Consider the following 16,544-nt stretch of genomic DNA (forward strand, 5'->3'; position numbering starts at 1 on the left):
AATTGCTAGAAAGCTCATGAACCAAGATGACTGTTTTACCAGTGGTCACCTGTTCATGCAGGTAGTCTCAGGGATTATTGTCCTTCTTCAAGGAAAATTGTTGTCATCCAAAAGACATATAAGCATTCTTGCAGAGGACAACCTTCCAAACATTCTGTTTGTGCTACCTAAGGTGAGGAGGAGGAGGAAAAAGACAAGGAAGAAAAGGATGATAATGCATGCGGGTGTTTCGGCAACCTCTTATGATAAGAGACCTCCAGGGTATTGACAATTGCTCTTTTCTGACATCCTAAGTGCTCCTTGTAATTGTTTCACACCAACAAGCCAATAATCTAAAATAGTAAGGTAAATGAGCAATAGGTTTCCTAGGTATACAGACAGGGCATGAAGTGGGTAAAAATTTTCCTTATCTTACAATTCTTGCACAATTGTTCTATCGGTATCAAATCTACTTTTTTTTTTTTTTTTTTATAAAATTCACACTGCAATTCCTTAAATATTTGCATCCAAGTGCCCAGGTTGTAAGGAGTCATTGTAATTTTTCTTGGTTGATTAGAATGTATGTTTTTTGGGGCTTCTTTAATCTTTACACTGATTATCTTCATCCTTAAAATGATGTATTTCATTATCTTCACCCTAACATCATCCTCATAATCATGCACTATATAATCTTTACCCTGCCTCTCTTCATCCTCATAATCATGTAACAAAGACGAACTTATAACAATAAATCTTGAATCTGGGGAGTGGTAGGAATGCCAGAGGTCAGTCAAGGTGGGAGTGGCCAGAAGATGGAGGTCAGTGTTGAAAGCAAAAAATAGAGTAGTCTACACTTCTTGACACTTTTTCCCTTTTTCTGTATTGTGGATTTTTTTTATGCTAGTATAATGTATATTCTGTTTCCTTCATGCTGGCCTATTAAAAATCCTCAATAAACACAGAAATGTTATTGGAAAGACTAGTACCAAAATTCTTAACTTGAACAATGGAAAATGAAACTTCATTATACCAGGTACCATGAGACAGTAATAATTTTAATGTAGCTGTTCTTGTTTCTCACTTTGAAATGAAGGTAAAGTTGCCAATAGCGATATTTTGAAGCAATTTTTTTATTTAAAGTTGTTGTAAGTTATTAAAATAAACATATCTCAGTAATTCAAAAGAATCATTGGTAAAGTTTAAGGGGGTGGAGTTGGAAAATCCCCTTTAATTACAAAACTAAGACATTTTTTTAAATACTGTTGTAGATATGTCATGCCCAAGATGCAACAGCCTGTGGGAGGACTGAAACCAACAACTTTAACACCATTGCCACAGAAACTTGTCAATTTCTCAGATTTCTTAAATAGAAATCCCCCTTAACAGCAGTGTGGTCAGAGAAAAAGTGAATCCTTAGTGTTACAATGAGAGGGTGATGGCCCCCACCTCCTCAGTTACTTACCACTAATTAACTACTACATCATTACCAAGCTTCAATGGCTGGCTCAGCTTTCACCAAAGGTATATGCATATAAAAGACAAAGGTTTGTATCCTCATAGAAGGAAAAATCGAAAAATTGATCTTATATTCAACAAAGATGTTAAAAGAAACTCTCTTAGAGTTTGACTGGCAGCCATAACTTTAATATGGAAAGAAGACATAACCCATGAAGATTAAAACTTTTGTGCCTTTTCAGAAAAAGCAGAAAGTGTCCCTACAAAAATACCTTACTCTGTATACACTGTAATTAATAACAAATAAAATATCATCAAATTCAAATAAAAATTCAAATTTTCTACCAAGGTAAAAGTCACAGTATAAAATGCAAGACTGAGTGTCTTTTTCTGCAAAGTAATTGCAGTTGCCTTCAATAAAGATAATGAAGTATTTTTTATCTCAGTTCTTTTAGAAACAATAAATATAGAACTCTAAATTCTTTACAGAAAAGGCTGCTTATCTCTCTTGCTATGTATGGCTCTTTATACCTACATGAGTAAATACACTGTAAATGGTGCTACAAAAACAACTGCCATTGTATATTGGTATAAAAGTTTAGATAATCTATTTAAGTTAATAAAACTTTCTAAAAATATCTGTAAGACGATGAATTGGGAACTGATGATCCTTCCATAAACTTCTTGGAGACACTTCTGAAAAATACAAACTTTTTATACAATCTTAATTTAAAAGGCAAAAACATTAATTTACAGATATACAGTCTACATGTGCAATAGTTTATATATTAAATTTTAAAAATTCCAGACATGTTTACTCATAAATATAAAACCTCAAGGTATGAGGAAACTAAACTTTCGAAAGTTTACATGACATGCACAGTAAAAAAGCTGGTGACATTTCAGATAATTTATCTAATACATAAAACATCCTCCATGACATGGCATGTCAGTTTTTACTACAAATAACATTCATAAAAAACATTACATGGACAATGTCATAAGTTCCTCACTGAAAGGAAGTAATTTGGGACAAAACTTTATCCTAAACATAAATTTAATAAAAGTAAAGTTCCATAAATATTATCAGCTAATGTGATTCCTAAGAACTTTCTAAGATATCAGACTAGTAAAGACAAAAAATAATTACAAAGAAATAAAAAAATTTTTATCAACTATACCACAGTGGTTTCCGAGTCACAGAAAACAAACTATAATACAGTACTGCACTGGCAATCATAGTTTTGTTCATGAAATGCTGCTGGTGATAAAATTTCTTTTGTTACTAGTCAAAAAGCTCATATGTTATTTCTAGTATTTCATCCTCAAAATACAGCATACAGTCCGATATCTTAAATACAGCATTCCGTGGTCAGGAAATTCTCATGAACCAGGACTTTTTTTTTCAATCTGCTACCATTGGTTCTTGAGTGGTTACAAGGGTGGTGCCACACCTCATTTCAGCCTTTGGATTTTTTCAGATTTCAGAACTGAAGCTTGCTCTGTTAATACACAAGCACAGTTTTATTTCCAAATGGAAACATTCTGTGAAACTAAAAAATATACTGCATACAAAATAACCATAATTTGCATACTGTATGTACCAGTGTACCATTCAATCTCGTGTATCATCCAATTACTGTATTTAAAATTTCGTCTAAAAACAGGATTTCGTCATATACATTGTGTATAGTATAAGATGTATTTTCAGTAGATTACACTATGCTAGGCTTTCTATGCCTTAGTTTCAGTAGATACCATTGAAAACACACATTACATCTGTGTTAGCTTTTAACTAATAGACAGGCCTAGAAGCAAAAGTCCATTATCTTAAATGCGAATCTTCATAATTTAAATCAGGCTTACCAACCTTGTGACATGTCTAAGAATAATTCATTACTATTTCTTATAATTAACAGCCACTGACTACTGCATGCAAGGCACTGGCATAAGCAACAGCAAGTGCTGACATAAACAATCGAATCATGAAACAGCCATTTGCCAATATCAGTTGCCACAATTAACACACGTTTAAGGGTTGCATTACACTTGTTGACTTGTTAAGAATTTGCTAATTTTCAGTGGTGACTTCCATATATAAAAATAAAATAAATCTTTATTCATCCTACATGCAATGGAGAGGGAGAGGAAAGTGTTATGAAAGTATGCCACTAAATATATGGTTGTAGCTATACCTGTGGCTCAAAAACAACACTGTGCAGGCCACAAAATGTTTTGGAAGAGGCTAGAGCAGCATCCAATGTTGGCAAAATCACAGCTTTACTTCCATTAATTTGCTGCATTCATAAATAAAGCAAGTTGCATTTTTAAACCCAGCTCAGATAATTTACGAAAAAATGAATCTCCAAGCATTTCACTTAGCAACTAAGGCTGTGATAATGTTGGTAAAACGCAATCAGCTGACGATTTAACAATGTAAACATTACAAGAATGCAAATGGTGCCTGAACACTGTGTTCATAAATTATATTACAATAATAATACAACAATAATGCATGAAGTATACTTGCATACAGTATGTAAAACAACAGTTTCATTAAAATTATCATTATTCTTAATACAACGGTATTATTTAACTTTTGCAAATGGATATCAGTCGGTGCAAAAACTTAACCGGGCAATACTCACACATGTGCAGGTTTAAAGCCGCAGATTTTTAGGTTTTTGCTTGAAAATGAAAGCCCGAAAAGTTTGAAGAGCCAGAAAACATTACAACGTGCCAGGAGATCAGAATTCGATAATGTGCTTATAAAGTGGTTTAAGCTCCGACACAGTGAAGATGAAAGCATTTCTGGGGGGATGCTTGTGGAGCAGGCCAGAATTTTCATCAGGAACTAACTTGACAAATGACAGTCATTATTAATAAGCTCTGTTCTACTTTTGATAACACAGCAATATACAGTAATATCTCAAACATTCGCGAGGTTAGGTTCCAGAACCCATCGCGGACCAGGAGGCATACAAATGTTTGGTAGGAGTCACTAAAAATGCTAACAAATGCTTATTTCTAGAGTTTAAACCCTAAATATGACGTAAATCATGCTCCCAAAGCAATTTAATTTCATTTACAAGTTAGCTTAATGCATTAACCTTAAAAAAAGAAATAAATGGTTAACGTAAAAATAGAGTACAGTGTTGCCTAATACATATTTGCCACACGCGCATTTACAGTCCCCTATACTAATTCATTGGCTGCCGTTTTCTTTTGCATTCACAGTAAGGTAAAACCAAGTAAGGAATGGGACAGTAAACTTAATGACTGAGTTTCCTTTGTCACTGTCAGGAAGGTAAACCAGGTAAACTTCATGTCAAAGAAAAAGAAAACATTTATGCAGAGGGTACAGGTATTCAATCAATTTAAAAGTACATAAAAACGTACAGAGAGATAATAAGTTATAAAAATGTGTGCAAGCTAACTACAAGAGAGAGAGAGAGAGAGAGAGAGAGAGAGAAACAAAAATACATATGCACATAAAAAATATTTAATACACATACACTAATGACTGTACATACACAAAGCATCCGAGCTACAAGCCAATCAGCAACAAGGGAAGCTGGTACCCTGCTGTGTGATTGGCTACTTCCAACCCTTCCAGTCAATAGCGTGTCGTCATGGAGTTTTCCTAAACCATGAGGTATATATAGCAATATTACCGTAAAATATCTTAAACAGGATTAAAATTATAGTAATGATAATAAACAGTGAGAGAGAGAGAGAGAGTAGGGGGAAATGAGGTATGTTTATGTCGGTAAACAAACGAATTGAGAAACAGCTGTTTAGTGATTTTCAGGGATTTTACTTTAATATAAAGTATGTTAGTTTACATTTGAATCACATTTATGAACAAAAATAGAAATACACATTTTTCTTACAGATTTTACACTTAAAAGCATGAAAACATTTATAAATTACTTCAAAAATTAAACAAACATTTCTGCAGGGTTTTTTGAGGATATCAAAAATTTCACAGATCTGTGAAAAAAACTGCAGATGCAAATTAGTTAGGTTCCAATGAAAATTTCGTGAATCTGTGAATTTGTGAAATGTGAAATGCGTGTGCAAGAGGTATTACTGTACTATATATATGGAATAAGCTGGCAAGAGGGTTTATTAGGGATGATTTCTGTCACCTGGGATTTTCTGTGGTCTGGTCCCTAGGGTGCCTATTTAAAAGGTTGAATTGTACTAGTTTGATGTAAGATTATACATTCTACTTCAATAAAGAAAACAGTATGATCATCTACCAGGAAATATCCATTTAAATAATCTTCAAGTGTTGTTTCCTTCATGCTTTAAAACACTGTATCAATCCATTCTCCCAAAATACTGAATTTACTTACCAATCATGCAGTAAAAACCCCATGCCACACATACACACTATTTCCATCTTCCCCTCGAACTTCAAGAGCATTACGACTTGAATTCCCAAGGTACTGTGGAGTCAAGAGATTAAATTAGAAATTTAATTTAATAACACTTTTTAAAAAGTTGTATTAATAGGTACTATAAAGTGAAAAGAAATAATGAAATTATGATATACATGTACCTACTAAATCCACTAAAACTGTACTGCGTTTACTGTATATGGAAATGGACAATTCTTATCAAAGCAATGTTAGATTAAGATTGCTGTCATCACTAGGTGTTATTGGGAAGGGCTGTTATATCAATTATAATGAATATGATTTCACAGCTGGCAACAGATTACATAAATAATTTTTAAAATGTTCAATCAGAGTAATTAATATTTCAGCAACTATTTCCACTAATTTTTTATAATCTTTTTGTCCCTTCATCATCATCACCTCAGATAACTTACGATGCAAAAGGTCTCTGTGAAATTTTGCCACTCATGCCATTCTCATAGTTCTCAAACAAGTAGGTCTGGGTTTCTAACTCCTCTGGTGCCCACAGGCCCCCAACTGAACCTATTACAAGAATCCCTCAATTATCCAGATAGCCATTATCTGAGCATTATCCAACACACACGGACCAGGGATCAAGACCCCAAAGGTATATGATATATAAATTTTTTAAAATTTTAAAAAACCGTCCTCCGATGGCTGGCAATGCTGCACGGCCTCAAGAAAATGTTGGCTACGCTGCCTAAACTTGGATTGACTGAGAAAGGGTTTTTGGGGGGGTGGAAGAGGCCTCGAGAAATTTCCATGGTGGGAGAAGAGGGGGGGGTTGGATGGTTTGGCACCATCAGAGAGGAGGGGCAGTAAGGCAGGTTGAGGAAGGCTCAGAGGTGTTGTTTTGGAAAGCAGGTGGAGCTGGGGAGCAGTTCTATGGCTGGAAGGTGGGAGGGATGCAGTGTTGGATGGGTGAAGAGGGCTGGGTAGACCTGACTTGATAGAGCTTGTTTGGTTTCATGTTTTTATGTTTATGATATAGTAATTCACATTTTATTAAAGGATGTGTACAGTGTAGAGAGAGAGAGAGAGAGAGAGAGAGAGAGAGAGAGAGAGAGAGAGAGAGAGAGAGAGAGAGAGAGAGAGAGAGAGAGAGAGAGAACAATAACCGAGGTATGTTTACATCAAAGTCTAAGTACAATAACACACACTCCTTCACTTTTTATATATATATTTTATGCTACCGTATTCTTGTTTATATTTTTACCATATTTTCTCATTTCTTATTCTTTCAAACCAAAATATAAATGCAATCATGTGCGTAGGGTAAGAGAGAGAGAGAGAGAGAGAGAGAGAGAGAGAGAGAGAGAGAGAGAGAGAGAGAGAGAGAGAGAGAGAGAGAGAGAGAGAGAGAGAGAGAATTATCAACATTGATACAACAATCTCTTGTACACTGTTTTGATATGTGTGATAATCATACTTATAATCTGGATAACCAAGAGATTCCTGTATTTACAGCATGTAAACCCAATTTGCAGTATATATGAGGCAATTTCCTTTATTCAATTATTATGGTGAACAGTAGACTACAGAATAAACATGAAAAAAAGATAATTTATAAATGGTGCAAAGGAGACATTAACACAATATCTAAAGATGGCTGGCACAAACCCATTACCAGCAAAGAATGCTTGCTTAAAATATCAGTAAGGGGTGCCTCCTCACTTATGAACCAATCTGCTTAATCACCTAGTTTCAAGTGAAAAGTTTCTGTACTTGATATTAAAGGAATCCCAAGATTTATAAAATTATGCATACTAAAATATGCCACAGAACAAAGAACAGGAAGCATGGGATTATAACAATGCAACACTTACACAAGCAAGTACTCAAGTAACCAAGCAGTGACAAGCATGCCACTGACCAGAAGGCAAAAAGCACTAAAGTGATAAAACTCAAAAAACATTAAGCATAATGCATCAAGGTAAAGCAAATTAAATGAGATAATGTGTAAATAAGAACTAGTGAATGGTAAATCACTAAGGCAAAAAATAAAGGTGACAATCCTGGGAAGTACATCAGCAGAACTGCTTTCAGTAAAACCACTCAAAAGAGTGAGACCTCACCTCCAATGCTACTGGAGTATGAAGCAATGTGCAATGGAACCTTTGTTCTTTCAAGACCTATGAAATTAGTGTGGCTATGAGTCTGAAGTACAGCTATTATAAGATTAATAGGTTCATAAAAACAAATGCAGTTTAATTTAGGAAAACATTCCTACATACTACTAAATCTGTACTTTATCTCGTAACTCACCTCATCATCTGCAGTTACATGGATATGACTGGCATGTGAAGATGATGTGACTGTTTCCTGGGCTAACATACGAGGTATAATGTTAAGGTTGATCGGCTGATTAGTAGTTTCATCCATGATGATGACTTCAGGTGTCAATGTGGTTGTTCCTCCTGGGGAGACAGGTCCAGCTGTAAGAGTAGCAATATTTCCTGACACTGGCCCAGTGACCTGCAAGAAAAGACTTACAATGAGACTAAGTCTGCATTAAGATAAAAAATGTAACATAATTATGAGATACTTGTTAAAATATCACATCACAATTTGGTGGTTTATATATATTCAACCTGTAAATCTCTCTGGATTCAATAACATACATATGCCAAAATATACAGCACTACAAAAAAATGGGGATGACATAATAGAAATATTGTACTATACATTACTGCATTTTGTAACTAGGGCTCAACTTCAGAAGTGGAGTTAACGATTTATTCCCAAAAGCATTGAGATCTTCCATTTTAAAAAACACATGTTGACAGGAAAAACTTATTTCTGGTAGCCACTGTGGGTCTTCAAAGGGCTACCCTTATGGTCCCACCAAAACGGTGCCTCTTGGCAAAGTGATGGAGTATAAAAAGGGCTCAAAGAAGAAGGCTCTTTAACCTACCTACAGCAATTACCCGGATGATTACTATTCACCCTTCTGCAGACATGGCACAGTGCACAGGTTGACCATACCCAGGTTTGTGAAAGAAAACGTCCATTACAGATCCTCATGCCTTTTCGTCAGGGATAGAGGGTGGTTTTGAGGACTCATAGCAGCTACCAAAAATAGATTTTTCATACATCAAGACCTATGTATTATAAAGCAAAGTTGCTAATTTGTCCTCCAAGGGGCAAATGAAATAAACTGACAGGTGACAAATGGGCCTAGCTCCTGAGTAAGGAATCCCAACGACCATGAAACACCAGTGAGAGAGCCGAGTTCATTGATTTGGGCTCTTTACACCCAGTCATTTAGGAAAAATGCCTTTTGGAGCATATGGGTTGTGGTTGCATTGGTACCACTTAACTGAGGAGATGATAGGAGTCAAAGAACCCTAATCAGGGACAAGCTACATAATGGGAGCCCATGCCGGAGATGGTTTTTGCAATGCAAAGCACTAGAGGTGAAAACCTAAAACTTCAGTATTGGAGTTAACGCCAAACCCGTACAGCAAGGGCTTCAACAATGCAGACTTTTACGTCATAATTGTGGTTGTAGCAAGGAGCTTGTCCTTAAACAGGTGAATCACAAAACTTTGAAGTTTCATCTGAAATTTTAAGTGGGCCCTCAGTGTGGAAGCAACCCAACCATCTTTTCTATTATGACTGGTATTGCTGGATAGATGAGGTCTGTGGTTTCTGCTACACCAAGTACCTAGAATGTTAGATGAATAATCTTCACATTAGACTAGATTTAGAAAATTCACGTGTGAAGGTCACGGCTCAGAAAGGAGGATGTGTAGACAATTTTCCATTCTACTCTCTGGGATAGAACAACGGATGGCAATTGGATCGATTTCCTCACTTCTTGTTACATCAGGACAAACTTGGCCAATGTTTGGCCACTAAGTAGGCAGATCTGTTGTGGGTTAGCAGTTTGTTCACAAACTTAGAAACTTGGGACAATGGAGGAAAGATGCAGATTGTCCTCCATCTTATCCAATCCAGTAGGAATGCATTTCTTGCTGTCGCCAGAGTGTTCAGGTTTGGAGTCATACACTGGAAGTTTATGGTTCTCTGGAGTAGCAAATAAGTCCACTTACAGATATGGAAGCAAGTTGGCATCACTTGGAAGTAGGGTTTGTTCAACAACCACTCAGTCAAAGGCACTGCCTGCCTTGATAGGGAGTCTGCCATTACACTAGTTACCCAGTGAGGTGGATTGCTCTGGGGCGTGAAGTTTAACCTTCTAAAACTCAAAGTATGATAGTTTGCCTTTGCATCCTGAATTTAGCTGGTCTGCTGGTATAGTGGTTAGTGTCATGGTATGCCACTCAGATGTTGTGGGTTTGCGTCTCCCCAAGGACAATGAAAAATCACTGGCTCTGCGTGGGGTCTGCGGTGGAAGGTTGAAACCACCATTTTTTGGAAGCTTGAATTTCAAGTCTATGGCCCCCGTGTACTTATTCCACGTGAATAGGTTTCATCTACTGAAATAATAATAATAATAATAATAATAATAATACATTTAAATGGTATGGTTTTAAATGTCAGTGACTTAAGGTTTATAGTGAACTTTTGATAAGAAATTGACTTCTGAGAAGCATATATGTAATACTGCTTCCTCTGTTTCTCATAAAGTTGGTATATTATTGAAATGTTTGACCTTTGCATCCTGAATTATATTTTGGTTTAGTTTTAAATGTTAGTGACTCTTTTAAGGTTTAAGGTGTAACTTTTGATAAGAAACTGACTTTTGAGAAGCATATACATAATACTGTTTCCTCTGTTTCTCACCAAGTTGGTATATTTAACTTGCAGAAATGTTTCAGATTGTTTTGGGATAAAGCTATTTACAGCTAAGTTTTAACTTTTTTTTTTTCCTTGTTTGGAGTTCAGGTTATTGGTCTTATTTTTTATTCCCTCATAATTATTTACTTATCACTTTTCCTATAGCTTGTCTTTCTTTGCAGGCCCTCTTGCATTTATAGTGTGTTGACTGTCCATAAAGGTTTTCAGCTGAAGATTTAACTGAAGAGAAAAAGAAATGCCACTCCCTTGCCTGAGCCATCAGCAGGATAGACAGCCTAACTGAACTGAGAGGGGCTGAGCTTGAGCTAACCCTCCTGATATATGCCATCACTGTCACATAGTCTGGCACCAACAAAATATGGGTCCTCTTTGGAGCTTTCAGTTTTTTGAGAGACACAAAAACGGCCACCAGTTCCTGACATAAAATGTGACTATCTTCCAGCTAACTGATGATCTTCTCAATGTCCCCCCAAAACTGTCCAGGAGGCTTGTGTGTGTATAACTACCTGCATGATTAGGAGAGTCAGATCAACCTGTTTGGCAAGAGCACCCTCCTAGATCCACGAAGTAACCTCCAAACCAACGCCCTTCACGGATAGAGACAACTGCAAAGACTAGCCCAGCCATGTGAGAGCCAGACTCTGTTTACATCCCCGAGTTGCAGTTGGGAGATTGGATCTACCACAGACACAAATTATAACAGGCACAAGATTCATACCAACTGTTGTCAGTAAACCCTGGATTAGGCTAAAAACCTTTGCAGGTCTTTATTCTGGCTTGAGTCTAGCTGGGAGGAGACAGCCAACCACATAGTGTATCCCAATGAAGTTCCAGCCACACAGAACTCCTGTTGAGTTTGAGGCAGGGCTAGACCCACTTGATCTGGAAATCCTTTGACTGGAGTCCATTGGCTACCACTCTCAGGTTTCATAGGCACTCTTCTCTGGCATTCATATTTAAGCTCATAGTTGGCCACCACACATCTGTAACTATTCCATTTTCTCCTCCAAAGAATAAGATCTCTTAGTGAACGAGGAAAAGAAAATATTTTTCTGGTCACTATCTCTTCAGCATGTGTGAAGGTGATGTTTGGTCAATAAACGAAAGGGGATAAAAGCAAAGTGATAATGAAGCATTCCAGTTTCCATTGTCTAGGCAACTGACATCCCTTGCTGAAGTCAGCACAACTACCTCATAATTATTAGACTACACAGACCAAATTCTGCTGGAGACGTTGAATAAGCTTTCAATCAAACTTACGAATTTTTCAACCATGACTTCAACAGTCAGAGCCTTCCCTGTGGTTGTTACTACTTATCTCAATATAGTATGTAAAAATGATATTTTTATGATAAAACAAAGTTTTGTACATACTTACCCGGCAGATATATACTTAGCTATAGTCTCCGACGTTCCCGACAGAATTTCAAATCTCGCGGCACACGCGGCAGGTAGGTCAGGTGATCTACCTTTCCCGCTGCTGGGTGGCGGGAATAGGAACCATTCCCGTTTTCTAATCAGATTTTCTCTTCCACCTGTCTCCTGAGGGGAGGCTGGGGGTGCCATCAGTATATATCTGCGGGTAAGTATGTACAAAACTTTATTTTATCATAAAAATATCATTTTTGTACATGCAACTTACCCGTCAGATATATACTTAGCTGACTAGCACCCTTGGTGGAGGGTAAGAGACAGCTAATATTTAAAAAACAGGAAACAACATATGTTGTAGGATATAAAAACCATGGTTCTTACCTGATTGGGCAGAAGACTTCATGGATACTGTCTATAAGTTTGCTTGCCTCAAGAGCTTCAGCGAGGTTGAGACCTATGAATGACAGCCCTTCTGGATCGTGTCAATAGGGGCTGACCCACTTACATGACAGAGCCTTATTTTGGATCGTGTCAATGGGGGCTGATCCACTTACATGACAGAGCCTTTACCTGTATCATATCAATGGGGGCTATCCCTCTTACATGACAGAGCTTTAGGTTTCAATAAACAACAAGGAGCACAACAACCAATCCCGACCACCTGACCAAGTCTAACCTTGTTAGTGTTACGAATTGAAAGGGGGGCTTTACTTCCAACACCCTCTTCCAATCAACCATAAAAACACACATCACATAGCATTAAAATCAACTAAATTAACTAAATTATAAAGGATTAGTTTCAGCTCCCTGTCCCAGCACCGAATCCGAAGATACGTACGCTCCCAGAGAGAAGCACTTATCATAAGTTACTCTAACATATCTCAAATAATGAGATACAAATATCGAATTACATCTCCAGTATGTCGCCTCTATAAGAGCCTGGAGAGACAACGTCTTGTGAAAAGCCAATGATGTCGCTATGGCTCTCACCTCATGCGCTTTCACTCTAAGGAGCTTTAGGTGCTCATCCTCACATGACAGATGCGCTTCTCTGATGACAACTTTGATGAAAAAAGCTTGAGCATTCTTCGAGATGGATCTACTAGGATCCCTGACTGAGCACCAGACTCTCGACTGTACCTCCCAGCTGTTTCTTCCTATCTAGGTAGAATTTTAGGCTCCTAACCGGACACAGAGTCCTCTCCAACTCTTGCCCTGTCACTGACGAAAGTCCTTTCACCTCAAAGCTTCTCGGCCATGGTTTGGAAGGGTTTTCATTCTTCGCTGAGTCCTTCTTAAACCCAACCCTACCTTCCAAAGCCTGCAACTCGCTTACTCTCTTAGCAGAAGCCAGAGCAAAGAGAAACAGTGATTCCTGGTCAGATCCCTGAAGGAAGCTTTTTGGGGAGGTTCAAATTTCTTGGACATTAAAAACTTTAAAACGTCTAAATTCCAACTGGGAGGCTTCGAGGTCTTGGTCTTAGACGTTTCGAAAGACCTAATAAGATCGTGAAGGTCTTTGTCTTCTGAAATACTCAGACCTCTGTGTCTGAATACTGAAGCCAGCATACTTCTGTATCCTTTGATCGTCGGTACAGCGAGGTTGCACTGCTCCCTCAAGTAAAGAAGGAAGTCAGCGATGTCTGTCAGAGAGGTACTGGAAGAGGATATCTTCTGAGTCTTGCTCCATCTTCTAAAAACCTCCCACTTCGACTGATAGACGCGCAAGGTTGAGGTTCTTCTGGCTCTGGCAATAGCCTTTGCAGCCTTGCGCGAAAATCCCTTCGCTCTGACCGGTCCTTCGATAGTCTGAAGGCAGTCAGATTGAGAGCGGGGAGATTCTTGTGGAATCTGTCGAAGTGGGGCTGTCTGAAAAGATCGCTCCTGTGTGGAAACGATCTGGGAAAATCCATCATCCATTCCAGTACCTCTGTGAACCAATCTTAAGCTGGCCAAAACGGGGCGATCAGGGTCAGTTTTGTGCCTTCTGATGAAGTGAACTTTCTTAATACTTCCCCCAAGATCTTGAATGGGGGAAAAGCATAACCGTCTATAGCAACTGCCCTCGGGTCAGAGATCGGAGAGCAGTAGTTCTCCAGTCTTGCGTTCCAATGTGTCGCAAAGAGATCTATATTCGGCCTTCCCCAAAGGCTCCACAGCTTCTCGCAAATCTCGGAATGGAGTGTCCACTCTGTGGGTAGGACTTGCTCCTTTCTGCTTAACAGATCCGCCCTCACATTCCTTTCCCCTTGCACGAACCTGGTGAAGAGTCTGATCTTCCTCTCCTCCGCCCACAGCAACAAAGTCCTTGCTGTTTCGTAAAGGGAGAAGGAATGTGTTCCTCCCTGCTTCCTGATGTAAGCCAGGGCTGTAGTGTTGTCCGAGTTTACCTGTACTACTGATCCTGTGACCTGTGGCTCGAAATGGATAAGGGCTAGATGAACCGCGGACAGTTCCTTCCTGTTGATGTGCCAGGTTACCTGTTCCCCCTTCCAGGTGCCTGACACTTCTCTCGAGCCCAGTGTTGCTCCCCATCCCGACTCTGAGGCGTCTGAAAACAACACTAGGCGAGGGCTCGGCAACTGAAGAGGCAATCCTTGGTTTAATTTCTGAGGGTCCAACCACCAACGGAGATCCTCCTTTACCCTGTCCGATATCTGGAAAGAAGCTGACAAATCCTGAGACTTCTGATTCCATTTCTCCCTCAGGTAGAATTGAAGGGGTCTTAGGTGAAGTCTTCCTAAGGAAACGAACTGTTCCAGAGAGGAAAGGGTCCCCAGCAGACTCATCCATTCCCTCGCAGAACAATGTTCTTTCTCTAGGAAGGCAGTCAACTTCTCTAGGCAGCGATCTCTTCTTTCTCGGGATGGAAATGCTTCAAAACCCCAAGAATCCATCCGAATCCCCAGGTAGACAATGCTCTGCTGAGGAATCATCTGGGACTTCCCGAGGTTTACTAACAGTCCTAGGGACTGGGTCATATTTAGTGTAATTGACAAGTGCTCCAGACAGCGATCCTTCGATTGCGCTCGAATCAGCCGTCGTCTAGATACAGTGAGATTCTTACGCCCTCCAGATGTAGCCAGTGTGCTACATTCCTCAAAATGCCCATGAACACTTGGGGGGCCGTCGAAAGTCCAAAGCACAGGGCCCTGAACTGGAACGCTCTTCCCTGAACCACGAACCTCAGGTATTTCCTTGAAGAGGGATGAATGGGTACGTGGAAATATGCATCTTGAAGGTCCAGGGACACCATCCAATCCCCTGGACGAAGAGCAGACAGAACCGAAGAGGTCGTCTCCATTGTGAACTTCGTCCTGATAACAAAGAAGTTCAGGGCGCTTACATCCAGTACCGGCCTCCACCCCCCTGAAGATTTCAGCACCAGAAACAGCCGATTGTAAAAACCTGGGGAATGGAGCTCTTGAACCGGTTCTATGGCCTCCTTCTCCAGCATCTGTTCTACTGCTTGTAGAAGGGCCTGGCTCCGGACAGGATCCTTGTACCTGGCTGATAACTCCCTTGGAGTTGTTGTCAAGGGAGGTCTCTCCCTGAAGGGGATGAGATATCCTTCCTTTAGAATAGAGAGGGACCAGTTGTCCGCCCCTCTCTGTGCCCAGACTTCGGCAAACCTCAGCAGTCTGGCACCCACTGCTGTCTGGAGGACTTGAACATCACTTGGTCTTCTTTGCTGGACGAGCTGAAGACCTTCCTCTTCTCTCCGGTCTTCGACTCCGGAAAGAGGCTCTTGAAGAAGGGCCCCCTCGAAAGGGCTCCTGAAAGGGCACTTTCTCCTTCTTTGCAAAAGGAACAGCAGGCCTCATCCTCTTAGAAGACTGAGCAAGAAGATCTTGGGTAACCTTCTCCGATAAGGAGCGAGAAATCTCCTTAACTGTCTCCTGTGGAAAAAGATGGTTTGACAGAGGCGCATACAACAGAGAGGACCTCTGGAGAGGAGACACAGATTTAGTTAGGAAGGAGCTGAAAACTGACCTTTTCTTGAGAATTCCAGCTCCAAACAAGGCAGCGACTTCGGTAGAGCCGTCCCTCACTGCTTTGTCTAAACAGGACAAAATGCTGACAAATTCCTCCATGCTGAGGAATTCGGGGTCCTGCGTCCTCCTGGCCAACGCCCCAAGGGACCAATCCATAAAATTAAAGACTTCCATTATCCGAAAAAGGCCCTTGAGGAGATGGTCCAGCTCACACATTCCCCAAGTCGCCTTCGCCGCAAGGAGAGAAAGCCTTCTGGATGAGTCAACCAGAGACGAAAAGTCAGCATCCGCCGATGAGGGGAGACCCAACCCCATCGGTTCCTTGGTCTCATACCAAATACCAGACTTCCCCGAGAGCCTAGAAGGAGGTAAGGAGAAAACAGTCTTGCCCGCTTCCTTCTTCGACTGCATCCACTCCCCAAAGCCCTTAAATGTCTTCTTCATAGATATAGTAGGGCGCATCTTCACAAATGAGGAGGCTTTCGACGACTTGGTACTTGTCAATAAAGACCCAGGAGAAGGAGGGGCAGCATGACGAAGAGAGTCTCCA

The 16,544-nt window shown here is 39.7% G+C and overlaps 1 protein-coding gene across 4 annotated transcripts in view; it reads right to left on the reverse strand.

Moving 5' to 3' along the window:
- Nucleotides 1-538: 538 nt before the first annotated feature.
- The window catches only part of LOC136847448 (uncharacterized), a 69,674-nt gene continuing 53,668 nt past the window's right edge, over nucleotides 539-16,544 (reverse strand). For 2 of the 4 annotated variants that reach the window (XM_067119150.1, XM_067119151.1), the window contains exons 4-6: nucleotides 8,127-8,336; nucleotides 5,796-5,888; nucleotides 539-2,127 (exon numbers count right to left, since the gene is read on the reverse strand). In XM_067119150.1, coding sequence (XP_066975251.1) covers nucleotides 5,799-5,888; nucleotides 8,127-8,336 — 300 coding nt within the window. In that variant the 3' untranslated portion in view covers nucleotides 539-2,127; nucleotides 5,796-5,798. Of the gene's footprint in view, nucleotides 2,131-5,795; nucleotides 5,889-8,126; nucleotides 8,337-16,544 lie in introns of all 4 variants that reach the window. The other 2 variants (XM_067119148.1, XM_067119149.1) reach the window with 1 other exon arrangement.

Source organism: Macrobrachium rosenbergii, chromosome 16, assembly GCF_040412425.1.
Source record: "Macrobrachium rosenbergii isolate ZJJX-2024 chromosome 16, ASM4041242v1, whole genome shotgun sequence".
NCBI classification, from domain to species: domain Eukaryota; kingdom Metazoa; phylum Arthropoda; class Malacostraca; order Decapoda; family Palaemonidae; genus Macrobrachium; species Macrobrachium rosenbergii.